This window comes from Acomys minous (assembly GCF_964271855.1).
Source record: "Acomys minous genome assembly, chromosome: 11".
NCBI classification, from domain to species: Eukaryota; Metazoa; Chordata; class Mammalia; order Rodentia; family Muridae; genus Acomys; species Acomys minous.
This window is the reverse complement of record NC_140492.1, coordinates 99,476,249-99,503,292: the sequence shown is the minus strand read 5'-3', so window position 1 is coordinate 99,503,292 and position 27,044 is coordinate 99,476,249. Positions and strand designations below refer to the sequence as shown.

Genomic DNA, 27,044 nt, shown 5'->3' with positions numbered 1-27,044 from the left:
TTTCCTTTTACTGGTATTAGAAAAAAAAATGACCAGAGGTGTGTGGCACCGGGAAGATGGGAAAGAGAGCTCCTGTGGGAAGCTGTATACACTCTTTCCTTTGAGAGGCAAGGGTTAGAGTTATTTCCTGAACACTGCATATGCGCTGCGCAGAGGTTGAAATTCCTTCAACCTAAGCAGGCTAGAAACACTTGCCGAATAAGCTCCCGGCAGAAGGGGCCGCGGAGGCTGTCTGTGGCACTGCCTTTACTGCCCTCACGTGAGGAGACACAGATGATGGGGCCTGACCCATTTCCCTTGAGGCTTACTATTAGCGCCACATAGTGTGAGTTCAGCTGAGCAACCTTCAGAGGTTTTTCTTAAGACTAGAGGGGCAGAAACACCACCTTGAGACAATAAAATTGAGCACCAACGCGGGGTCAAAAAGTCAGCTGGGTAAAGCAATGCGTTGTGTCATTACTGTGAGCTGGGGGAGGGGCACAGATGGGCTGGGCTGTAGCTCACCTTTTTGAGGTGCAGGTCCCCCGTCCTAGAAAACGGAAGGTGGGCTAAGGATGAGAGTGGGGGCTGTTTAAACTGAGGGATCTGGGAAGTAAAGTCTGAGCAGAGCGGAGGAAAATGATAGGAGAGTCCTGTACAGCCTGAGGGGATGGTGGAGAAGGGTGTTACTGAGGTTGTGGTGGAGGGTGGGGCCAGTGACATCCTGTGGTGGATCATCGAAACCGCTTCAACCTGTGACTGTCTCCAAAACTAGCCCGGTACAGGTGCGCAGGGCTTTCAGGCCCAGCCACTTGGGAGGCTGCTTGGAGAATGCCCTAGGGTGACAGGGCCGGGTCCAAGGAGTGATAAGTTGGTAAGTGTCCTGGACACTGACTTGGCAGGCCGTGGAGATCATTTGGGTGGGGGCGGGGAGGGGTGCGAGTGTAGAAAGGTTCCATAAGTTTGGGTGCTGTTGTTCCCAGAAACAGGGAGCACGGGAGATGGAGCAGCAGGGAAGGAGCAGGAAGAAGTTCGGTTCTGTGGAGTCTCAGCAGCTCCTGAGGCTCCCCCGGGAGACATGTGTGTCCCCTGTGGCCAATAGAGCAGCTCTGAATGCTTTCCCAAGGCTGTGGGCCACCTTTGATAGGGATGAGGTGTGTAGGGGGGGGGGGGGCGGAGTGGAGATTAGGAGTTGGGAAAATGGTTCCAGAGAGCAAGCAGCAAGAGAGGCGGTGGCCAGGGCTGGTGGCTACCTCCAGGGTGAGAAGGAAGCCAGAGGAATGGCTTCATACAGGTTTTTAACTGTGAGTGGCATGGAGCCAATGGCCAGGGACGGCGTCCAGGGGAGCAGGAGGACCCTTGGAGTATCATGTTAAAAAAAAGTTTGCTGCTGATGCTGATGGTAGTTTGATATCAAACTCATATAAACAGTTAAGGTCTTACAGATACAATATTTTGAAGGGAGTCTGACTGCAATTTGACTTGTTACTTTGTAGCTAGCACGAGTTTAATGGGGCCGGGAATACAGAGGGGGCTCAAAGTTCCACAGCTGCACTTTGATTAGGGACAAGGCCCCTGACGTGAGGCTATGACAGCTTGCTTCTCGGCTCTGTTCCCTCCCATGCTTGCATGCTAGTTCAGGTTTCCTGGCCTCTGTGACTTGTCCTGGTCTCTGAAATGACCCTACGGTTCAAGAACCAAGACCTCTGTTCTTCCTCCAAGAACTGTTTGAGAGGATTTCATGTTTCCAGTTTGTGCTCCGTGTGTGTGTGTGTGTGTGTGTGTGTGTGTGTGTGTGTGTGTGTGTGTGTCCTGGCATATAGCAAACACTCAGTAAGCCCCGTGCTGCTGATTTGAATATGATGCCAACATCATTTCTGCAATCTCATGTCTATCGTACATAACCTGAGAATCGGAGAATTTGAGATGGCAAAGGCCGTAGAACCAACCAGCAGCAAGTTAAAGCCTGTGTCCCTTTGGATGGCTTCCAAGCAAGGGCCTGTTTTCCCAGCAAGTCAGTGTCAGCTTCTGAACAAGGCCGGGGCCCAACTGAAATAAGAGAATCCAAGCCAGACATGGCACACTCGTCTGTAATTCCAAGACTCAGGAGGCTGAGGCAGGAGGATTCATGACCAGCTTGGGCTACATGCATAGTTCCAGAATAGTCTAGAATACTTAAAAGAAGGAGGAGGAGGAATAAGAAGAAAGGAAGGAGATACAAGAGCCACTGCTTGCCAGAGTGTGGTGAGGCACAACAGGTAGCATCAGTCTTAGCGGGGCTTGCACACTTTTGCCCAAGTCATTTAGAGACGCACGTCTGGTATTAATTTGCATTGCTTTGCATGTCATTTGATATGCATTCCCATATGCTGGTAGTTTTCCTAGCAGGGTCTAATGTCTTCAAGGATAAGAAGAAAAACAAGAATAATCGGGAATTAAATACAGCTGTCCCATCCTGACAGGAATTGTGGGCTTCCTTCAGGGGGACAGGGTTAGGTCTGCACTATTTCAGGAGGCGAGGAAGCCAGATATCACTTGATAGGGCCAGGCCACCCCTTGATATGTCATGACACGTGCCTGCTGAACACGAAGTGAGAAAATATAGGTAGAGCAGAGAAGACCAGAGAGGAACTGGATTATACAAAATGCCGGAAAATGCAGCAGACACAGGTCTGCCTTAAGAAGCTGAACAAGCTGGTGAGATGGCTCAGAGGTTAAGAGCACTGCCTGCTCTTCCAAAGGTCCTGAGTTCAATTCCCAGCAACCACATGGTGGCACACAACCATCTATAATGAGACCTGCTGCCCTCTTCTGGTGTGGAGGTGTACCTGCAGGCAAAAAAACTGTATACATAATAAATAAATAAATCTTTGCCGGACGGACGTGGTGGCGCACGCCTTTAATCCCAGCACTCGGGAGGCAGAGGTGGGCGGATCGCTGTGAGTTCGAGGCCAGCCTGGTCTACAAAGTGAGTCCAGGACAGCCAAGGCTAACACAGAGAGACCCTGTCTGGAAAAACCAAAAAAAAAAAAAAAAAAAAAAAAAAAAAGAAGCTGAGCAGACAAATCTTAAGGTGGTCACAAGGGAAAGGCTAAACAGTCTGAATTTTCAAAAAGTAGCTAATCTCAGATACAAACATGTACGGATTTTGCTGGGTCTGGTGGTGCATCCCTTTACTCCCAGCACTCGGGAGGCAGAGGCAGGCGGATCTCTGTGAGTTCGAGGCCAGCCTGGACTACACAGAGAAACCAAGAAGTATAACGTCTTAAAACTAATAAGTTCCTCCAAATTTGGATTTTCTGGGAAACAGGCCACTCACTATGCCTTAGCAAAATCTTAGGGAGGCAGGATATCAAAAAAAACCAGGCACCTCCTTGCCATATTAGCATACAGGAGTTGGAAACAGGGACCCGTTCAAGGAACTCCTTAGCTGTGTAGTCAGTTCAAGGCCATCTTGGGCTATATGAAACTCTGTATAAGTTAATTCATTAGATCATTAACTAAAGCGATAAAGGAAACAAACAGCCAAAGAAACTAAAGATAGCTTTGTTAGTGGAGCAGTGTTCAAATGTGGCCCTGGGCCAGCTGCTTCCCTGTCACCTGGGAACTTAGAAATACTGCTTCTGAGACTGCCCTGAGTGGGGGGGAGGGGGGGTGGCACTGTGAGACTCTCCCCTCTGGAGATGATGTACCCCCCACCCCCCACCCCCCCAGCTCTCTTATCGACTTTAGATTCTCAGAGGAGCTTTTGTTCCTCTTGACTGTTCTGCTCACTGGCCCCTCAGCTTCCAGGTTCCCCCCTTGAGGGTCCCCCAACATCAGGACAGAGCAGAGCAGGATGAGCTGTCCCTTCCTGGGGGGAAGGGGGGGATGGGTCTAACCTCAGAGATTCAGCCTTCTGCAGCCCTGTGCCCCTCAGCTATCCAGGGCAGGGGTGGTTTTGTGTTGCTACTTTCTTCTTTACCCTCTTTGGCGGCCTCATTCTGAACAGTGACTCATGCCAAACGCAGTCAGCCAAGGCGAGGAGCTGTTCTCCAGGGGTGCCCCTGCAGCGAGCCTCGGCCCAGGGTGGGCGTGCAGTTGATGTTAGGGGCCCACACGTTACTCTTTTGCATTCAGATTTTACCATTCCAGATCCAAGTGAGACCAAACCGCCTGGCTAGTTGGGTCGTTGAGGTCCAGGCCAATGAATTAATGTCATGGGAGTTTCTTTGTTAGTGGCCCCATCTCAAAGCTAATGAGGCACAAAACTGGGGCCTCTTTTGTTGTCCTGTGGAGGCAGCACAAGAAAAATGACCATGGTCGGTCCTGGCAGTGGTCGCCTGTGAGTGAGTCTCTGCTCTTCTGGAAAGCCCTCCTTTTGTATCAGCCCTGCTTATGTAACCCTATCCCCGGACACAACTGCCGGTGAGAGTGGCTTGCTTCTCTTGCTAAGTGTTTATATCATTAACTTGGGGGCCTTAGGTGGGAAGGGGCGGGCTTAGGTGGTACAAAAGTGAATTCGGGAAGTAAACTGTGTGCTTTAGAATTCCTCTCAGCTCTGTGTAAGCTTTCGGCTAGAGTCTAGATTGAGGCAGGTGTCTCAGACGATCTGGGATTTTAAATGTAAAACTCATGCCCCTATGTGATAATTAAAGGCGTACAGTTGAATGATATAAATGCATTGTAAAGCTGTCACAAGGTTTCTGGGCATGGTGGCGCACACCTTTCATCCCAGCAGTTGAGAAGCGGAAGCAGGGATGTCTCTGAGTTCAAGGCCAGCCTGGTCTACATAGTGAGTTCCAGAACATCCAGGGCTATATATAGCGAGACCCTTTCTCAAAAACAATCATAAAATTTCAGAGGACAAAAAGCAGACCACTGCATAAAAGGAATGCTTCTAGCCAGGTGTTCTAGGGTGTGGCAGTGCCTGCAATCCTGCATCTGTAATGGTGTCCTTACCTCCTTGTCTGCTCTTGCTTGCATTAAAATGGCCCCCCTCAAACCAAAATCCAGAGTCGCCAATGCAAAGCTTTCCCCCCCCTGCCCCCCCCCAGCACCAAGATGCTACCACCACCGCCCCTTGGTTTCGGTTTGTTCGTTTGTTTCTTAGGTGCTTGGGGTGGAAGCACAGTCTTGCGCATGCCCTGCCTCTAGTCTACTACCCTACGGCCTCTGCTAAACCGATAAGATGGAGCTCCTCACTATGAACAGGAAAACAGAACACCTGGAGTTTCCGCTAATGTGAAGTAAATCTCCCCCGTGCAAGGGTAGGGCTTGTCACCTTTCTTCTCTCAGGGTTATTTGTAGGGGCTAAAGATTGAATTCACCTAAGGATGCTCAGTAGCGTATGGGTGCGTGCAGTGTAAGTCCTGTGTGATAGGGCAGCTCTCACAGGAAAATGAAGACTAGTCATGCATGAGATGGAAAACTGTTACAAACTATGAAAATGGGACAAAGGCAAGAGGCTTGGCCTCAGGGGGTGGGAGGAGTAGAAAAGCGACCAGGAAGAAAGAGTGAGCTCAGCAAGCTTCGTGCAATTTCCGTGATAAGCCGGGCACTTGCTCATTTTGTGTGAGAACTTGGTCTCCTAACTTTAAAAAAAAAAAATTATTTTTATTTTATGTTATGAGTGCCTACATGTGTGTGTGCCATGTGCGTGACATGTATTTGTGTGTACCATGTGCATGACATGTATGCGTATGTATGTACCACGTGCATGACATGTATGTGTGTGTGCCATGTGCATGACATGTATGTGTATGTATGTGCCACGTGCATCACTGATGCCAGAGGCCAGAAGAGGGATCCAAATCCCTGAAACCATAGTAACAGGTGGTTGTATCCCACTGCATGGGGGTTGGGAGCTGAGCCCAGATCCTCTGCAAGAGCAGCCAGTGCCCTTACCCACTGACCCCTCTCTCCAGCCCACTGTCTCCTGCTTTTAAGAGTGTGATGGCTAGAGTGATCTTGCCCCTCTGATTGTCAACTGCATTAGGTCAAAAAAAAAAAAAAAAAGAGTGACATAGTTGCTGGTGGCATATTGTGTCCTGAATGTGAATACACTACACTACTGCTTCTTTTACTTGTCATTTTCTCTGCTATCCAGGTTTTATTTTTCCTTCTAATCCAGCTCAAGGGAAACTAGATGGCTGTCCTATTGACTGAGATCTCCTAATTGTGCTGAGGCGCGCCCCATCGGCCTATGTGGTATAGGATGGGTTATGCCGTGTGGGGACTGTGGGGACAGGCCAGGGATGTGTGCATGGTAAATGAATTCAAAACAAGACAAAATAAAAAGACAGGAATGGAGCTTATTCGACACACTCTAGTATAACTACAGCGAGCAAGGCAGGAGAGGGAAGCCGTCTACATAAAGGTGTTGTGAGGGGCTGCAGCCATAGGGGGTTCTACTCAGGCAGTGTGTCAATGTTACTGTGCCCTAATTACTTAGGACTTATCAGCTGGATATCTATGGGGGGGGTTATATCTGGTCAGGCAGAAGTGTCATTATTTCCCTGAGGAATACATTTTCTAGTGTGGGTTATCCCTCCATGGGATGGGCTTTATGTGCGATGCAGCGGGAGTCACTAAGGGTCAAATTCCTGTGGGGCTGAGCTGCTCATTAAAAACTGGAAACGGATTGCAGCTAACTCCTTAAAGTTAACTCTTTCTGGTCCTGCGAAGAGGCAGCAGGGGTCTCGCTCTGAGCCCCCAGCCTGTGGTCAGAAGAGTTTGGTAGAGCCATCCATTCCCTGAGTTATAAACAGAGCTGAGATCTGTCTCCGAGGGTCAGCAAGCCTTTCCATTTCTCCTGGTGGTCATCAAGAGGGAGAGGACCCAAGAGTGAGTGGCACATGGTGGTGGTGGCGGCGGCAAAGAGGCTCTGGCTGTGGCAGTGGCACAAAGAGAGCACCGAGCTGCTTTCCTGTTCCTTCCACTCGCCTGCATGAATATCTAAGACTAGGGCGAGTGCGTCCACTCCCATGTTCCACCTCGGCAGAGGAAGCACCTGGCCCTGCACAGCCACCGTCCTAGTGGTCCTCCATCAGTTTTCTTCTTCTGTAGCTTTCCCAGCAGGCATCTTGCCTTCCCTGAGCTGCCAGAGCCAGAGACTTGCAGCAGAAGGGTCAGGAGAAAGACACACAGAAAGGACGTGACTTAGGCTGCGAAGATTAGACAGAACCTGAGGAACGTAGCTGGATTGATAAGGTGTTTGCACAGCTGAAGGAAGGCGTGTGGCAGGGGACAAGAGAGCCTAAGAAAGGAGCTTAAGAAAGTCAACACCACAGCAAGAAAAGAATCCCAGAAGAGAGGCAGTTCCAAATGCTAGCTACCAATTTGTCTAGAGACATCGCCTCTGTACGCACTGTGGCAGTCGGTCGCGGTCAGCCACTTGGCTGAATTAAGGAGGTTGTCTGAACTGGTGAAAATGGACACCGGTGTGTCTGTGAGGGCATCTCCAGAAAGGACTGACCCATAGGGCAATGACACATCTTCAGGGTGGGCGACACCTTTCCAGTGAGTCTCCGGGTAAGAGCAGCCCTCTGTCCGTTCCTCTCTTTTCTAAACACGTGCAGCTCTGCCTGCATCTGCTGTTACCAGACTCCAGCTTCCTGGGCTTTCTAATGTGAACGCAATGCCAGCAACTCAACAGGGAATGTGCAGGCAGCTTCAGTGCCAGACTGGGACTGTTGAGGTGCCCAACTTCCTGGCCTGGGAAGGTCCTAGGCCAATAACCATCATTGACTACTCCACCCCCGTTATTCACATATCCCTTTTATAGTTCCTTCATGTGTGCATGCGTGTGTTTGTGTGTGTGTGTGTGTGTGTGTCCATTAGTCACCAAGGGCCTCATTCCATTTCCTCGAGGCAGCATAGTGTGTTCAGCTGTGTCTACATAGTGCCTCCAACCATGTGGCAGACACATAGTGTTCCAAGGATGGATGGGTGGATGGATGGATGGGTGAGTGGATGGATGGATGGGTGGATGGATGAATGGATGGATGGATGGGTGAGTGGATGGATGGATGGGTGGGTGGATGGATGGGTGGATGGATGGATGGGTGGGTGGATGGATGGATGGATGGGTGGATGGATGGGTGGATGGATGGATGGGTGGGTGGATGGATGGATGGGTGGGTGGATGGATGGGTGAGTGGATGGATGGATGGATGGGTGGGTGGATGGATGGGTGGGTGGGTAGATGGATGGATGGGTGGGTGGATGGATGGGTGGGTGGATTGATGGATGGATGGATGGGTGGGTGGATGGATGGGTGGGTGGATTGATGGATGGATGGGTGGATTGATGGATGGATGGGTGGATTGGTGGATGGATGGATGGGTGGGTGGATGGATGGATAGGCAATGAAATGTCTTGTTTCTTGGAAGGCTAGAGTAGCGATTGGCAGTTGATTGCTGCCAGGAGAGAGGTAAGGTTAGTTTTCATTAAGAGTGTGGCCCCTGTTAATTCTACCACGTGTGGTGGAAAAACCACAGATCCAAGAAGAGATGAGCATCACATAGGAGACTTGATGGGTTAAAAAAAAAAAAAAAAGACGGTGAATCCAAGAGGGGTTGGAGCATAGGTGAATGTAATCAAAACGCACAGCATAAAATTCTGAAATAATTAATTTAAAGTTCCCTTAGGATGAGCAGGGATTATGGTATATATTCTAAAGAAGTGAGGCAGTGACTGAAGTTATTTAAGCACCCATGTTCACAGCAACATGGGGGCACGAGCAAATATTTATTGACAGGGGAACACATGGCGTATCTTGCAAGGAGATATTATTCAGCCTGCAAAAGGAAAGCAGTTTTGATACATGCTACAACGTGGATGACTCTTGAAGATGTTACAGTAGGCCAAACACTGGGAAAACACATGTGACTTCTGTGGAGTGGAGTCTTGAGTGGCCAAAGTCATAGAAACGGTGGAATGGCGGTTGCCATGGGATGAACACACGGGAGAACTGGGAGCTCGTATGCAGTAGGCACAAAGTCCGGCTGGGAAAGGAGACAGTTCAGGGAGCAGACAGTGCTGATGGCTGCACAGTGACATGAGAGGCTAATGCCGCAGAGCCATACTCTCAGAGATGGCTAACGTGACCCTTGCGTGCTCAGTGCCTGTCTGTACAGAAGCAGTGTATTAACTCCGCTAACGTAGACAGTTAATAAATGTAAATTGGCATTTTAAAATGGTCAAAGTGATACATTTTGGGTTCCCTACATTTTACCACCATGATTAGAGAAAGGATAGCTTTCAAAAAATATCACATTTGGTAGTGTGTGTGCGTGTGCGTGTGAGTGTGAGTGTGTGTGAGTGTGCGCGCGCGCGCGCGTGCGCAAGTGCATGCATGTGTGCACAGGCACTTGCACGAGTGTGCCGTGCAGCACTTGGAGACCAGAGGACAGCTTGTGGTAGTCACTCTTCTCCTTCCATCATGTGGGTTCTGGGGACCAAGCTCAGGTCATTGGCCTTGATGACAAGAGCCTTTACCAGAGAAAAGAATACCTTGACGATCCTCAATTAGTTTATAAGTATAGAATAATAGAAGTTCTAGAGTAAAGGAAGAAATTACCATTTGAATCATTGAGGAAAACAAGGTGATGGCAGTAGGCTTGTAACTGAGCCATCAAAGCCGGTACAGCACGGGGCTGGTGTTTTCATGAGGGTCTAACCCCACTGCTCTGCCTTTCCCATGATTCTCTCTCTTTTTTTAAATGTGTATTTTGGGCTGGAGAGGTGGCTCAGTGGTTAAGAGCACTGTCTTCTCTTCCAGAAGTCCTGAGTTCAATTTCCAGCAACCACATGGTAGCTCACAACCATCTATAATGAGGTCTGGTGCCCTCTTCTGGTGTGCAGGTGTACATGCAGATAGAGCACTCGCATACATAAAAATAAAATAAAAAATAAGTATTAAAAATAAATAAATAAAAATGTATTTTCATTGGGCACGGTGGCACGCACCTGTAATCCCAGCACTCGGGAGACAGAGGCAAGTGGATCACTGTGCGTTCAAGGCCAGCCTGCTCTACAAAGTGAGTCCAAGCCAACCAAGGCTACACAGAGAAACCCTGTCTCGAAAAAAGCCAAAAACAAAAGAAAATGCATTTTCAACATTTCAGACTTGCAGATAGTTGTAAATACAGCTGTGCGCCATCCCCCACGCCCCCCCCCCATCCCTCCGACTGCCTTGGACCACAAAGGAAAAAAAATACCTTTGTTATGACTTCGGCCCCAGGGTGACCTATGGAACCCATGGCGGTCACCTACCAATGACAGTGTCTGGGTATGGAGTGGGCAAGACAGCTTTGAGCAGAACTCCCTGTCCTGGCTGGCAGGGCACTGTCTGGTTACTAGATCAGCTGCTTTAAATGCCTCTGAGCCTGCCCATCCACTTCTCCCGGCACAGGACACCCAGGGCATTAATTCTACTAACCATCTTGCCACTGCGGGAGTCAGAGCTCTTCCCTAGACTAGGCAGGAGGGGCCATCTACCTAGCCATGACATCTCATTGGTGGCAGCCTCGAAACGCAAATTAGCACCATTGGTTTCCAGTTCCAAACTTCTAGGATGTTCCCCCCAAAGGGCAGATGGAAGGGGTGAGTGTGTGGCGAGAAGGGAGATGGGGCGAGAAAGAAGGGCTGAGGGGCACACTCGTGGCTCTGAACGGCACTGAATGACCTGCCTCTGACGAGCCTCGAGAGGTGATAACCTCTCGAGAAGGGCACCCACCCACAGGGAGATGTTGGGCCCTGTGTGGACTATGGCGTGTGCCTAGCAAACAGAGCGGGCTTGCCACGTGCAAGGCGTGTCTAAGAGAAGCCTGGTCAGCCAACTGCAGTTCTCGCCAGCTCTAGAGTTAATTTGGTAAATCTCGCAGGCTGCCTTCCTTCAGATGTTTACCTAAAGCCTCCATCTGCCTCCAAATTTAGACGGATGAGAAGTTCAGCATATTTGAGACATATTTTTTGCACTTGGCTATATACAGGATCGTGCTGTTTGAGCAAGTACTCAGTTCACCCTGATTTAATTTGAGAGAGAGGAGCATCATTACCTTTTTCCTGCTTTCGTCTTTCAAGGTGCAAGTTGCCTAAGTATGTAAGGGCTCGTTTTTGTTTTGTTGTTTTTTTTTTCTCATCTAGCAAATGCTCAGGGAGCGTGTTTGCTGCTGTCAGCTCGGTGTCTGGAGGAGTCAGAGGCTGAGAGACCAACAGTCTCTTGGTCTGTGCCATCTCTCTCCAAAAGGCCCTAGCCACCATGTTAGAGTCGCAAAAGGGAAGTAGGAGAAAAGAGGAGTAGCGTGTTCCTCTTCCTGAAAGCCACACCCCCGCCCCCCACCTCACTCTCCGTTCATTGCCAGCTGTTCTATGTGTGGAGTGGGGGAAATAGTGTTCTGAATTGCCCGTTTCTGTCAGCAGCAATAGAGGGGTGCTCTGAGAGAAGAAGGCGAGGGTGAGTGTTGAAGGCAACTGGCAGCCTGGTAAAGTCCTCTCTGTGGCTCTGTTTCTAAATTTTTATCATATCTCTGTTCTGGCACAAGACCGCATCACTGTCCATCACAAAATCCGGTCTGAGCAGGGTGTGGTGTTGCACATGCCTTTAGTCCTGGCACTTAAGAGGCAGAGACAGGTGGATCTCTGTGAGTTCGAGGCCACCCTGCTCTACAAAGCGAGTCCAGGACAGCCAAAGCTACACAGAGAAACCCTGTCTCAAAAAAATGAGAAAGAGAAAGAAAGAAAGAAAGAAAGAAAGAAGAAAAAAAGAAAAAGGTAAAGAAAAATTGGCTTGGCTGTTGATTTCTGCTTTGTGTAGACTTGCTTAGACACTTAGTAAACTAAGCAAGCCTTGTCTTTATCTGTCACATGACCTGTGCGTTATAGTCCGCTGTAACCTGTGAGAGCTAGGGTTCAAATACAACCTTGCCAGAGATGTATGCTGGTTAGTTGTCACAGGATTTTCCGGACTGAATTTCTGCAAAGATTAAAAAAAAATCTCTGCTTTGGAACTAACTATTTTGGTAATATTGACCCAAGCACTGTGGATTTTCTTTTATCCTTCCCACTTAGTTTTTGAGTTCCTGGATTTTAACTTAGTATTTATGTATATGCACGAGATTTTGGGGGCAGTTTGTATATTTTAAGCCAACAGATCTTTGGCTAAACAATGCATTCGTGACAGAGGTGCCCACATGTGTCTGTCTCTGTCTACATCTGCATGTGTGCACATATCTGGAGTGTTTGTGTGTGTGTGTGTGTGTGTGTGTGTGTGTGTGTGTGTGTGTGTCAGTGTGCGAGTAAATATGTGTGAATGTGCATGGTAGGGTCTGTGCATGTTGCATGTGTGTGTGCCTGTGATGTGACTATGCACGTGTGTGTATGTGTCTATAGGTGTTTGTGGTGGGGGACTTTGTGTGTGTGTGTGTGTGTGTGTGTGTGTGTGTGTGTGTGTGTGTGTGTTGAAAATCTCACAGTATAGCACAGGCTGGCTTCTTACTCATGATACTCTTGCCTCAGACTCCTGAGTGCTAGGATTCCAAATGTGAGTGATCACGCCTAGATGATCTTTACTTGATTAGTACAGAAGAAACTGTTGATGTCTGATGCACTCCCGCTGTTTTGGTTGAATGTAGAAAACAAATGAGCAAGCTCTTCTAACTTGAAAGAGAGTTAGAAAAGAGCTGCAAGGCTTGGGCCTCTGCCCTCTGACACACGAGCTCTGATTCACATCTGCCTGTTCCCGGGGTTTCCCCACCATGCACTTTCATAAGGGCACAAATGTACATGTGGAAGTCAGTTTCTCGCACATCTTCAGCTCAGCTAGCTACAGAGATTTTTGTGGAGTTAATTTGGGGAGAATAAAATATGGAGTTGACTATATGATACCAAAATAAGTGCTTGCAGAGATCTAGGGGGAGAGAAACAGTCACATCTGCACACCTTGGGTGAACACAGTAAAGTTCATTAAAAAATAATAGACAAGGCTTGGGGCTGGGTGGCTCAGTAGATAAGAGCAGTACTGTATAAGTAGGAAGGCCTGAGGACTCAAGTTCGAATCCCCATTATTCATGTGAAAACCAAGTAAACCGGGCATAACTATGTGTGCCTGTAACTAGCATCGGGAGGCAGAGATAGTTGGATCCCATGTGCTCAATGGCCAGTCAGCCTCATTGAAATAACAGGCTTCCAGTTCATTGACAGAACCTGCATCAAGTCAGTAAGGAGAGCCATAGAGGAAAACACCTGGTAGCCTCCTCTGGCATTTGCGTGCACATGCAAGAATGCACAATCTCACACACACGCACAGGCATACACACACAACAACAACAACAACAAATGTTTTTTTTTTTAATTCTAGTTATCTATAGAAAAAAGAACCCAAAATATTCTTGACCCACATTTTAAGGTTATAACATGGAATTTCAAACACAGCTTGGTTTCCGTTGTTCCTAAGCTAGATGAGACAGAAGGGGGCGGAGGGGGGGGGTGGGGGGGGGCAGGGGGGGCGGAGGGGGGTGGGGGGGGCACAGAAGCGCAAGGCAAAGGTCTGAGGCGTTGGTCAGCCTCTCCTTTGCAGTCCTTTGTGCTCACACAGGTAAGCATGGCAGCCATGGCTTCCCCCAACTAACATTTGAGGGTATAGGTATTTCCGGAATCTGTCCTTTAAAAAAAATTTTTTTTTTTTGAGAAAAACTGAACATTTTACTCCCTAATAAGGGTCATGGGATGTTATGAATTGGAAATTTCACTGGTTTCATGCTCTCTGGCATTTTTAGAGGCCTGCTAGAGAGAGCTGCGTGGCATCCAGGCGACCTTGCCAGCTGAGTCATGAACAGCTTCTGATATTTACCTCAAGACATAAGAGAAAACCAAGAGTCGAGGTGACCCCCCCCCCCCGAATTGCTGTAGCTACTGAACAGGAGCTGATATTTGTACTTTTTGTTGCTATGAACCAGGTTCCCCGCAACCTTGAGGGAGCACGATCAGTCCGGTTAAGACATCTTGCTATGAAAAAAAAAAAGACATCTTGCTATAAGTTCCTTGTTTCCCATGTTACCTTACACATCATGTGGTTCCCCCTAGACCTGAAAGACTCTGGAAAAGACACTGCAGACGGAAGGATGCTCTAAAGAAACAGCATGGAGAATGACTTTCATGTCCTGCTTTTCCACTGAGGCCTCTGTTCTTACTGATTTGCAGGTAAAGTAACTTTTTTTTTTAAAAGATGGTAGTCATACTTTGTACATAGCCACCCTAAAGCAAACAACAGGAAAGCTGTCGGTGGTGGCTTACCCTACGAGGGCCTCAAACAGAGCCCGTTCGGATGACGAGCCGTGCAGTTAACAGTGCTGAGACAGTGTCACTGGATGTAGGATCTTGGTGGCAGAGCACTGAAGAGGCCATATCTGAGGCTGTGCCTTATGTGTCCGAGCTGCTGTAGAAGCCTTGGAATGGCTTTGTTGGTTTGGGTGTTGGGGTCAATACAGAGCCACTACAGAGAGTCACCCCTAAAAGAGTGGGGGCCGAGAGGAGAGATCTGTAGCACTGCCACGCAGGGCACTAGCTGCTGGGGCTTGGCCAGGGAGGGGTTGGGTGTACTCCTAGGTGCCCTTTGGGAGGGATTATTTGGCAACCCGTCTTTCAGAAGAGTGGGGAGCCACCTCTGAGAATTAACTACAGCAGCTATCTTCCCATCTCTCACAGTCAGGGGAAGTCTGGGTCTACATAATGCTGATGCCCCAGGGAGAATTCTGAACCATCCGTTAAAAATTACTGTCAGCATAAAGAATGTTGCCAAAGAGTAAGCAGCGAATAATCATCTAGAATGTCAGAGTGGAGGGAATAATGGATGCGTTGCTTCGGGAAAATGAAACAAACAAAAAATTGGCTCTGGATTTCCCCCAGGAAACCATTCTTCTTACGGAGGTCCTAAAGCCTGACTTTTGCAGACCAGCGTCTTTTTCCTATAGCTCTTTCACATGCATCATGTTATAGGGCCTTCACAAGAGGTCTGTTGGATTTAAAAAAACCTATTATTCTGCTTACTGCTTGGGGCATAAAGACTGGCCCATGCTTACTAGCTTGCTGGATCACGTGAGGAAGCTTTGATAAACAGAGCCCAGATTAGAATGTGGGTCTTTTGGCTTTGTCCTACCCAACAACTATAGGTACCAGGAATGAGTGTGTTTGCTCAGTGCTGAAAATGCAGGAGTAACCGGAGCCTTCAAAGACCTTGTGTTCCTATCTAAAGACAGTATAAATGAGCACAAATGGACTGTGCAAATGGCTCAAAAATAAACACGCAACAACAAAGCGAAATAAAAACAGGAGTCTGGGTAGGCCAGAGGGAGATTTGAAAAAAGTAATTAGAGAGAACCCCCTAAAGAAATGATATATTTGTTTTTCTTCACTGTGAGAACCCTAGCAGGCCAGGGATCAGGGAAAAGTGGTCTAGACTAAGGCCCTGAGGCAAAGAAGAGACAGCAGTTCTGGAAGGTTCCAAAGGGCTGATGTCACCTAGAGCTCAATGAGGGAAGTAGGCACTGGGAAAGAGCCTAATTTTTATACCCAGTGAAGTGAAGGGTTTGGCATATAGGGAGCAGGTATATGTGGCGGGGTAAATCTTATTTACTTGTCAGGAATGGACTACAAGAAGTGAGGAAGCTGAGGAGGAGACTGTTTTCTGCCAAAGGCAGAGTTGACGTGGCTTAGAGTAGAGTGTCTCCGACCGAGTAGGAAACGGGCATATGGCTCAGAAATACATTTCGGATGTAGAACCGATGGGTTCCTGCAATGTAGCAACTAATATGCCTTCCCAGTATGAAATCTCCCTACCAGGTGAATAAATAAAAGCTCTTTAATAATAGCATACGTCTGGCTGTAGCTAATACACAAAAGCGAGCCGGTCCTGAACAGAAATCCCTATCAGTTTATATAGTCTCATGCCCCCAAGTTACATTGTGATCAATTAAACATGTTTTGCAGAGACGGAAATCCCAGAGTTTGGTTGTTTGGACAAATGGGGAGATTTATACTGTAAAATAGTGTCATAGTTATCCTGAGGCAGACCAGGGCTGCTTTTCCCACACAGCTCTTAGCCAGGTTCCTCCTGCTTGCTCTTCCTGAGAAGGAAACCAAATAGAAAAACTATTATTCTGCTTAGTACTTGGGGCATAAAGACTGGCCCATGGTTACTAGCTTGCTGGATCACGTGAGGAAGCTTTGATAAGCAGAGCCCAGACCAGAATGTGGTCTTTACTTAAATTCTACTTTAGTTAAATTCTTTAGTTCCTTTAGTTGAATTCCACTTTATGTAACTTAGTGTCTCCTAAGCAAGTTTGGTAGATGCTCATAACATCCATTGATTGCTCCTGGTTCCTCTAGACCACTGAGAGGCTGGAAGGGCAAGTTCAGTTGTGGTTAGTGATAACCGGGCCATAGTTGAAATTCCTGGCCCAAAGTAAGTTACCTATCTTCTGTGATTCATTTTCTCATCTGAAAAAACAAAACAAAACAAAACAAAACAGGAATAATGATAGTGCCTAGCCTTAGACAGTGTAAGGAAGAAAATACAAATAATACTGATATTCTGCCTCCATCATTAAGAAGGGACAGGCATGTGTCCGTGGCCTCTGACAACATGAAGAATGTTGTTGATGTTGGTCAGAACCATGTTAGTGGTGAGGAATGGGGAGCCAGGCGGGAATAGATGCCACCATCTGGAGCCTACATAAGGGACTGGGGATCCTGCCCTCTGTGAGTCCCTTGACGGACAGCAGTTGACTGAAAGCACATCACTACGGTCTGAATGCGCCCTCCCCAAATTCATGCTGAAACTCAACTGCCAATGTCATAGATTTAGGAGGTATAGGAGGTTAGTGGCGCTCTTGGGTGGAGCTGTCACAAATGGAGTTAGTGATCTTGTAAGAGGTGTGAGGGAGCTGTTGGGCCCGCCTACACTTGTGCCCTTCTGCCCTTCTGCCACGGGAGAATGCAGCTACAAGGCAGGATCTTAGAAGCTGGAGTGAGCCGTCGTTAGATGTCAATCTGTGCTTTGACCATGGCTTCTCAGTTTCCAGTACCGTGAGAAGCACGTTTCTGTTGTTGATAAACTCCTCAGCTTATGGCATTTTGTCATAGCAATGGGAGCAGACTAAGACACACATGTAAATAGAGAGAATGTGTTCCCAATGTCCCAGGACTGAAGTGAGGGTCTGGGCACCTTTGGAGGAGGGCTACAGACTCGGTCATTTTAAAAGTGCTTTAAAGTTTTAAGAGTTTACATTTTAGCATTGGTTAAAAAAAAATTTTTATTATTTAAGTGGGCTTTTTTCCCCCCTGATGAAAGGCATGTTTGCTGCTGCTAGAAAGAGCCTCGAACAGTTTCAGACCCAGTTGAGAATCCGAGTCGTCAGAGTATATTGTGAATGAAAGAAACGGGTAGGTCAGTGCCTGCGTAGTGAGGCTTCTAGAAAGGCAAACCTAAGGTGTCTGGGTGTGTGGGTGGGTAAAGATGACGACATGGAGGACATGTTTCTTAAAAACAGGCTGGAAGGACATGTTGTCCACGGAATGTCATGCCAAGTTATGGATCACAGCAAGCTCTATTTTCTACTACTGGCTTCTCGACTTCCTGAGTTGTGCCTTGTTGTTGTTTGTTTGTTGTTGTTGTTTTTTTAATGAAATGAGAATGAAAAACCCATTTACTTTTCCTTGTAAGGGGCTGTAATTGCTGGCCTTTTCAGAGCTGTCTGTCTTTCTGTACATTGCATTATTGGCTCAGCCATGAGGCTCCAGTGTTTTGCGTAGGTGCCGTGTTTACCTGCTTCACGCTGGGACAACTGTTAGCTTTAGCTACGTCCCTTCTAGACTAGAACAAAGAGCATAAGCTCTTAGAGAAACTTGTCTTTGGACTCCTTTGCACAACTCCTGAGGTTCTGTGGAGGCGTTACGGAAATACACTAGAGCTGAGTCATCCTCCCACCTAATGGTCCCAGTCCAGAATGTTCTATGGCCAGTGATGAGCCAGACGTCATGGAGAGTTAGCAGCCTCGCTGAGATCAGGTGCTGTGGTAGCACAGTAGCTCGCCCAGCTCTTAATGTAGGTTCCCTGGGTCTAGGAGGGGGTTTGGTTCTTTATTTATTTGTGTTTCTTTTTCTTAGTATGCTCATCTTTATATTTCTGCCCTTATGTAAATGATGACCCTCCTTTGTAAGGCTTTAGGAAAAATAAAATAGATCCTGGCATACCCAAGTTAATAAGCTCTTCGTGTCCTATTTTTCAAGTTGACATAGAATAAAACAAAGTTTAAGGACTTGAAAGTGGGTGCATTGAAGGGAACGCTCTCTGCCTGGAGGGAGATTCCAGCCAGAATGTTTTCTAAAGAACCGGGGTGTTCTCAGACATCCCCAACTGCGTGGTGACAAGATGTGGGCCAGGCATCACTGGTGACTGGATTCCTGGGATGACCTGGTTCCTCTTCCCATGAAGGATCCTACTGGCTGAAAACCAGCTAATCTCTGTATCAATTGGCCTGGGCCTGGGGCCTCAGAGGGAGCTAGGACTCATCACCCAGGTCCCCATAGGGTATTTCTCCACGCAGACTCTCTCTCAGACAGGTATAGCGTTTCACGAGTGGAATTCATTTGTCTCTGCTTCAGTACAGTTATGTAAGGCTTCCAATGGGAACATCCGTCAAGGGCTGAGCCATCATGGGAAATACGGAGATTTTTTCTCCTCCTGTCCCACGGATGGGTTTGCATGGAAGGCTGAGTAAGTCTGCAGAGCAAGGCCCCATGGCATCAAGTTCCAGCTACAGCACTTTCCACATCTGGACCTTGAGCCATTTGGTTGGGGCTTGTAGATTTTCTTTTTAATTTGAGACATTGGTTAAAAAATGAACTTAAATCAGGAGAGACTTGGAGTAAGAAGAAGAGAAGAAGGAACATCCCTTCTTCCATACCATGACCTGAATGCACCCTAGGCAGGCACCCAGAAGGGTGCTGGTAGGGTCCCACCCAGAGAAGCTTTGAGGCCCACCATCATGAAGAAGGTCCCCTCCGTGGGAGGAGAGATTTCTGCCCTTGCTCTTGGTTAGTATTTTATTTGTCTCATGGACCTCAGCTTCTTTCCTCATAAAAGAGGGACAGTGGTAGTTGCCACCTTCTTAGTCTATTGAAGGGCTTGAATTACACATACAGAAATTCAGAACAGTGTTCCGAGTAAGTCCACCTCCACAACAATGCTATTAAATCAACAAAGAGATTGGGATGGAGGCTTTCAGGCACTGATTTCAAAGCACTAAATTTGTACTGAGGCCTTGGGGGTCGGTTGGAAAGACGGGCGGAAGACCTGGTGGTAGCTTACATGAAGTCCTAGGTTCCATCCCTAGTGCCGAAAAACAAATAAAAGGCAATAAACTTAGGTCTAGGGTTAAAAAAGTATTTGCCATCCATCCTTAAGACATCGCCACCTCCTACCTTGATCAGAAGAGGGGCAGGGCAGCCATGTTCTTAACATTGTCACATAAAATGACTTACAGATTCTCTTTTTTTTAAAGCCAGAGGATAGCAAGATGGCTCAGGGGTTAAGAGCCCTTAGAGGGGGACCCGAGTTCAATTCCCAGCACCCACGTCAGGTGGCTCACAACCTCCCGTAAATCCAGCTCCATGCGATCCAAGGCCCTCTTCTGGCCTCTGTGGGCACTTGCACTCCCGTGTACATATCCCTGTAGAGAGACACGTGCATACGCGTAACCACAAAATATGTCAGTTTTCTAAAATCAATAAAGTCCTGTATAATTGGTGTACTGAAAAAGTTCCAAGACATGTTAAGCGAGCTGGCCACGGGTAAAAAAAGGGAAGAGAAGGCTTCAGAAACCTGTTACTCTTACTAAATTTCTCATGAACTCCCTAATCAGCTGTGTGACCTCATATACAGCATACAATTTAAGACACTGGGACTCGGGGCCAGCTTTCTAAATCCTCTATTGAGCAAAAACGCTGGCCTTCGGAGAGGTTAGCTAGACACAGCTACAGAGCGTTCCTTCAGGGTCTTCAAGCTCAGCTCTGTGACATCCTAAAGCCCACCACTTCCCACTTGTTGTCTACAATGTCTGCCAAGCTCTGTAGGTTCCCGGAGAGCCCTGTAAGCATGAAATTCTTTATTTTTATTCCTGAGATTTTGTTTATTTTTATTTTGTGTCTATGGGTGTTTTCCCCGCATGTATGTCTGGGCACCACATGTGTAAAGTGACCTCAGAGACCAGAAGAGGACATTGGACCCTCTGGATGTGGAGTCACAGATGGTTGTGAGCTCTAACGGGTTCTCTGGAAGAGCGGCCAGTGCTCTTAACCACTGAGCCATCTCTCCAACCTTCAGTTCCTGGTCCCTAAAGGCTGAAACTTACTTGGTACTTTTTCTTCCTGGTCTTCTTACTTGTATTCCTGATTGACTAGTTCCCTTCCTTCTCTGAGGAAGGAGCATCCTCTTGCTCTAATGGCCCTGAGCTCCAAGAGAGATAACTTAAAAGATGGTTGTACAGCTGCTGGTGACGGTAGCTGTTGTCCCTGAGTGTAGGTATTGGCGGCACTGGTTGCTGTTGATCTTGGCACTTACTGTTGCTGGCTTTGAGCGCTGGGAGATCTGGGGGTTGGAGAAATACTTTGTGTCTTCCGTGTTGTGGCTTTAGTGAATCATTATGGGCCTCACTTACCTGAGCTATCACTGTCAACTCTTGCTGTTACTGTCTTCTTCTGGTTTGGTTGCCATGGCTAGGAACTTGTGTCTATATGGTGACAGACCCCACAAGGCAACTTCATTGTCTATCCTGGTGAGAGGGGGAGAGTCCCTTCTCCTATAGGAAGTCATGCATAACGTAACCGTTACGTACTCCTAGCCAGCACAAGCCTAAAGAGGAAAGTGGCCACTAGAGTGTTTACAGTAGGAAGTAGTGTAGACTGGTCTCCTGGGAGCAATGCAGTCAGCTTGAGGGCCAGCTTAGCCTAGCCCACCTTTCCGACTTGAGTAGGGCCTGAGGGCTCCTTTCTATCCTCTATACCTGAGGTGTCAGGGGGTTCCCCAGGTCTGAGGTGCAGGTGGCAGGAAGATGGAAGGGTCTATAATGTGTAGGTATTGGCCTGGCCGCCTTCACCTCTGAGGCTTGTGGCTCTTGGGGCCGTGCTGGCCTCTGCAGAGCCCAGTGGTTTGGCACAAGGGCACCCTCTGAAGTTCTGCAGGAGGAAGCCAGAGCCAAGCGGAGGCTGGAGGTTTTCATCTTCGACCTCCTAGGGGAGCTTTCCCTCTGTGGTACCCAGGATACAGAACTGATTTCTCAGCACTGCCAGCACCTTGGGATGAGGCCAACATGCCTGTTTAGGAATTGGCAGGAGCTCATTAAAATCTGAGGGCATGCCACCTCCGCGTCCTTTACCTTTTTCTTCTTTTTTTAAATGCATTTTTTTTTTTGCAAACTCCTTCCTTATTCTTTGTGAATTCTATACAACATGCTTTGATCACAGTCAACTTTCCTCCCTCAACTCTTTCCAGGTCTTTCCCCTCCCCCTGCCTCTGCCCCCCACCCCTGCCTTTCCTAGCTGCCCAACTTTGTGTCCTTACCCCAACACTGAGACATTTTTAGCTCACGGACTGTGGTTGGGATAAGAGTATTTTTATTCTGACCTGGGACAGGGTACTAATCCTGGAAGGTGCTTCTTTCAAATCAGAGGTTGCCCCCAGCCAGACAAGTTTTCCTCTCACAAGATCCTTGGGGAGCAGGAGAGACATTCAGAGAGCCAAGGACAGGCCTGGGCTGCCCCAGGGCCTCCCCTGTTTCTTTTGAAACTCACCCTTGTCTCTGGCCAGAGCAGGGAGTCAGAGCCGGTTCCAGAAGCCTTTTTCAGCATTCTCCTACCCTGTTGTCCGGTCCCCTGGGACTGGCCTGCTTCAGGCAGCTAGCCCTGGCTTCCTGACAGCTCACACTCTCCAAGCCCGGGACTGGACCCAAGAAAGACAGGAACACAGATGCTGAGACCCTGGCAGTGTTCAGAGAGCTGGCCTTTATCTCTTGACGTCCATGTGAAGGTGGGAACTAGGTTGACAATAGCAGGACAATTCTGGGGGGCCTGTGTCGGTCTCCTTAAACATCTTCCCACTTCGCCAAGGGAAAGAGTAACTGATGCCAGTTAAGATGCCCGGGCCTATAAAGTGTGCTTGGAATTGACTGATCTCTTGTCTTGTTTTACCACAGCCCCTCTGTACGGGTGTGCTCAGGCTTCTGAGTCCGAGGCTCGGTGCCCTTGACCATTGCCTCTGGCCACATCTCAGCCTACCCTCTGCGGTTGCCTGGGGTCTCTTTCTCTGCTCACTGCTGTCTCCTCCATACTCGCCCTGGCCATTGGGATTTTCAGTTCCATGTTTATGTTGCTGACATATTTCTCTCCCAGTCTTCACCTCTCACCCAGGCTTAAGTGGTGGCCCTTCAAGTTCCCTGCTGGAAGTGTCTGTGTGGAATCCCGGAAGGCACTCAAGCTCAGTGTGGACAGATCTGGGCTGCTCTTCTCGCCCTGTCCTCTGCCTTCTATTTCCACAAATGATGAGACTGTCCACATAGAAAGTTGTGAGGGTTTTCTCTTCACTTACCTCACACTCGTGTCAACAGGTCAGGTCATACATAAACATGCCTCCGATCTGTCCTGCCTTCTCCATTCCACTGCCAGGCCCAGACAGCATCTTTGTTGAATGAGGGCCCAGCACAGGGGTCTCGGTTCATGTCAGATCTTAGCTCTTATTCCTCCAAAGACACAAAGTAATTGAGTCTTGGCCACTGAGGCCCAAGGTCAAGGTTTCTGCCTAGTGTTACAAAGCTTTGGAGAACTGACTCTTCCCTGGGCAAGATGACCCACTGAAAGCCCAAGAATGAGTTCGAGACTTTTCCCAGTCTCAAGGCCATTTCGCTAATAATCCCTGTGAGAAAATGGGGACTAACAGAGATAAAAGTTATGCAATATCCACAATCTGTACATCTCAAAGACTGTGTGCTGCTGTTTCTGAAATGGAGTTCTCTGGGCTGTTCCTAACAGACTTCAGACCTCCATCTAATAAGCACCTGAAGGCCGGATAAAGTTAGATGGTCTTTTGGTCCTGATGTGAGTTGGTGCATCTCTGAGCATCTAGTTCCCTCAACATCTGCCCCGAACCACAGTAAATCGCTCCTCAAATGTGCTAAGACTGTAAGCGGCACATTATGTCGTCAGCCTTCTGCATCTGTGGGCTACTCGTATGAAAAATCAGCAAAACACTCACTTGAAAGACCTGAGAAGGAAAATTCTAGAAAGTCCCTAGAAATGAAACTTGAATTTTCCCTGAACCAGGTGCTATTATGAATCCATGAGAACAAATGTTGTGTTAGTGCAGCATTAGGGGTTGTAAGTTACCTAGAAACAGAAAGGGCCTGTAAGAGATTATGCATAGGCTATATGCAAATATTAAGCCCTTGGATCTAAGGAACTTGGGCATCTGTGGACCTTGGTCACCCCCAGGAGGTCCGGGAACCAGCCCTGCTCTCTACCATAGTAGCGACTGTGACTGTTATCATCCACTGTGTTTGATAACCAACACCTCTCAAAATGAGCTAAGTTCCATGACTGGATTCTATTATATTATTTTGTGATTTGATGAAGGACTTTGTTTCCTTTATCTTTTGGATTCCACACTCTGGGGGGATGTGTAGTGGGTGGTACCCAGGAAACTTTGGATAAACTGAGCGGATTCTCCTCTTCATATTAGTTAACTAACAGTTACTACCCCCCGGTCTCCTCTGCAGAATGAAGATATTCAGATGTTGCTTTAAATACACTCTTCAGCAAAAACTCCTCATCCTGCTCTTAGCCCTGTGGCTGTTCTCCTTGTTCAAGCTGCTAAACGTGGGCAGCCTTCTCTTCCCTCAAAGAGGCATCTACTTGGTCGAGTATTCACTGAGCACCTCGCCGTTTGTAAGAAACAGGTTCCCCCCCACTGAGGATGCGGTCAGGGATGAAGTCAACTGCTCAGGGATCTACGAGCACGAGCCTTTGGAAATCGGCAAGAGTCTGGAAATCAGAAAGCGAAACATTATCGACTTGGAGGATGGTGATGTCGTGGTGATGACAAGCGACTGTGACATTTATCACACCCTAAGACGGTATCATGAGAAGCATGTTTCAAGGGAGGAGGAGAGCTTCCCGATAGCCTATTCGCTGGTCGTCCACAAAGACGCAATTATGGTCGAAAGGCTGATTCATGCTATCTATAACCCGCACAATATTTACTGTATCCACTATGACCTCAAGTCGCCGGACGCGTTCAAAGCTGCCATGCACAACTTAGCTAAGTGCTTCTCCAATATTTTCATCGCTTCCAAGTTAGAGGCTGTGGAGTATGCCCACATTTCCAGGCTCCAGGCTGACATGAATTGCTTATCAGACCTTCTCAAGTCTTCCGTTCAGTGGAAGTACGTCATCAACCTATGTGGGCAAGACTTCCCCCTGAAGTCAAACTTTGAATTAGTGTCGGAGCTGAAAAAACTCCAAGGAAGGAATATGTTAGAGACAGTGAGACCTCCCACTGGTAAAATGGAAAGGTTCACTTACCACCATGAGCTCAGGCAGGTGCCTTATGAATACATGAAGTTGCCAATAAAGACGAACATCTCCAAGAAAGCCCCGCCTCATAATATCGAGGTGTTTGTGGGCAGTGCCTATTTTGTTTTAAGTCAAGCGTTTGTTAAATATGTTTTTAACAGCTCCCTCATTGAGGACTTTTTTGCCTGGTCTAAAGATACGTACTCTCCTGATGAACACTTTTGGGCTACCTTAATCCGGATACCAGGGATACCCGGAGAGATTCCTAGGTCATCCCAGGACGTGTCTGACCTGCAGAGTAAGACCCGGCTGGTGAAATGGAATTACTATGAAGGCTTTCTCTACCCCAATTGCACCGGCTCTCACCTTCGAAGCGTGTGCATTTACGGAGCTGCAGAACTACGGTGGCTTATAAAGGAAGGGCACTGGTTTGCGAATAAGTTTGATTCTAAAGTGGACCCCATCTTGATTAAATGTCTCGCAGAAAAGCTTGAAGAGCAACAGAGAAAGTTGGCCACTGTGTCTTCAGAAAAGCTCATTACAGATGGAAATCCCAAAGCCACACGTCATCAGATCACTACAGACCTAAAGGGTGTCTGACACAGAGATTTAAGGAAGATGGAATTATGTGCCGATGCCTTGCCCAGCACCCTCTGAACTAAATTCTTTCCAAGGATGAAACTTCTATAGAATTCCATGTGTGGACCTGGAGCCTACAGTTGGCTGGTTTTTAAGTGCTGGTTTTGCTTGGTGTCTTACGGTGTCAGAGGTCTCAAATATTGAGCACTTTATCAAAAGACACTCGGGAGTTAAATCTAAGTGGTAATGATTGGGAAACAGTGTTTACGCTCCGAATGTGGCAACTGTAGTGTTTCGTATTTCCATATAACAACCAGGGTGCTACTGAAGGTAACTTCCGAGTGTGTGTGAATCATGCAAGCTCCTCGTCTCTGAGAAGTGCGTGAGCACGAAGCCGGCGCTCTGCCTTTTCCTAGTTCCGCCACTAAGACATTTTCCAATCGTTAGACTATTAGGAGGAGGATTCCACTACCTCAGAGAAACTCAAAGAACTGTCTGATCGCCTGCTTGCCAAAGTATAATTTACCTTTTGGTGCCTCACTTTTCTGATTCAGGGCGGAGGCAGTGCTGTTGGTGTGACCTGTGTAGGGTATGGTTGTCTGAGAAGGCTCGGGGGCGGGTGGTGGGTGGTGGGTGGATTGGGACAGGTAGTGCCTGAAGAGGGACAAAGGGCTTTGTTTAGCTTTTGCGTGTGTTACACAACAGTAGTGTGAATGGGTTCCTTTTTAATTCACTTGTTTTCTTTAAAACACATTGTCCTGATGAAAGTAAAACTGGGTACTACTAGTTGAACACGACACAGACCAGGACCCCAGGCCTGTGCCCATTATTGCGCATGTTGACACTATAGACAAGATTGTGCCCTTGCTGCAGTGGTACACTTCTGACGCGGTTGATGGCTCCGTTTTATGTAACTATCCAGTAAGCTTTCCTAGAAAGATTTTGTGGGGATATGACCACTTTCTCAGTTGGTTATTGTGGTCACTTGCACATTTTTCTCTTTTTAAAAAAAAAATGCAAAATGATAAACACTCCGAATTAGTTGTAGCATTTGTCTCAACTGAGCACCAAAGGAAATATTATCTTTAGTTTACAAATACCCACACTTAAGAGCGTCATTTTACACACACACACACACACACACACACACACACACACACACACACACACACAGAGGGGTGAGGCAGAGGCTCACTGAGACTGACTGTGTTGTGTGTTGTGCTGCGGAGGCACAGGCCTGAGAGCAGCCTGCAGCATCACAGCAGTCCCCGGGGAAAGTGGGACACATGTAAAAATCCCTGTCTTGATCACAGCCCCTGTAACTACTCACCTATGCAGTAATCAAGGCCAAAATCGGACTGTGTGAAAGACTGACGTGCTTAAATATCCTTCCAAATTTCTGTGCTCTCCCCATGAGGTGCACTTGGCGTGTTTAACAGTTTATAACACTGAGGGCCCTTGGCACCATTTCTTCTTCTTCTTCTTCTTCTTCTTCTTCTTCTTCTTCTTCTTCTTCTTCTTCTTCTTCTTCTTCTTCTTCTTCTTCAATCTTTAACTTGCTCTCCACTTCTTCTGATATCCTTTAAATAATTTTGTCCTCCCCTCAGACAACAGCTATTTCTAAGTCTTTATCCCTAAAGATAAGTTTTAGGCAGACTGGAGGATGGCACAGCAGTTCAGAACACATGCTGCTCTTGCAGAACACACACACACACACACACTTTTTTTTAAAAAAAGATTTATTTATTATTATGTATACAGAGCTCTGCCTGCATGTACATCTGCAGGCCAGAGGAGGGTATCAGATCACATTATAGATGGTTGTGAGCCACCATGTGGTTGCTGGGAATTGAACTCATGACCTCTGGAAGAACTGTCAGTGC

At 47.6% G+C, this 27,044-nt stretch overlaps 1 protein-coding gene across 5 annotated transcripts in view; it reads left to right on the top strand.

Annotated features, from left to right (window-relative positions):
• GCNT4 (glucosaminyl (N-acetyl) transferase 4) overlaps positions 1-26,312 on the top strand; it is a 28,456-nt gene extending 2,144 nt beyond the window's left edge. For 3 of the 5 annotated variants that reach the window (XM_084802490.1, XM_084802488.1, XM_084802491.1), the window contains exons 2-3: positions 14,047-14,163; positions 23,787-26,312. In XM_084802490.1, the coding sequence (XP_084658616.1) occupies positions 23,788-25,182 (1,395 nt within the window). In that variant the 5' untranslated portion in view covers positions 14,047-14,163; position 23,787 and the 3' untranslated portion in view covers positions 25,183-26,312. Of the gene's footprint in view, positions 1-5,071; positions 5,229-14,046; positions 14,164-23,786 lie in introns of all 5 variants that reach the window. The other 2 variants (XM_084802489.1, XM_084802487.1) reach the window with 1 other exon arrangement.
• Positions 26,313-27,044: the final 732 nt, after the last annotated feature.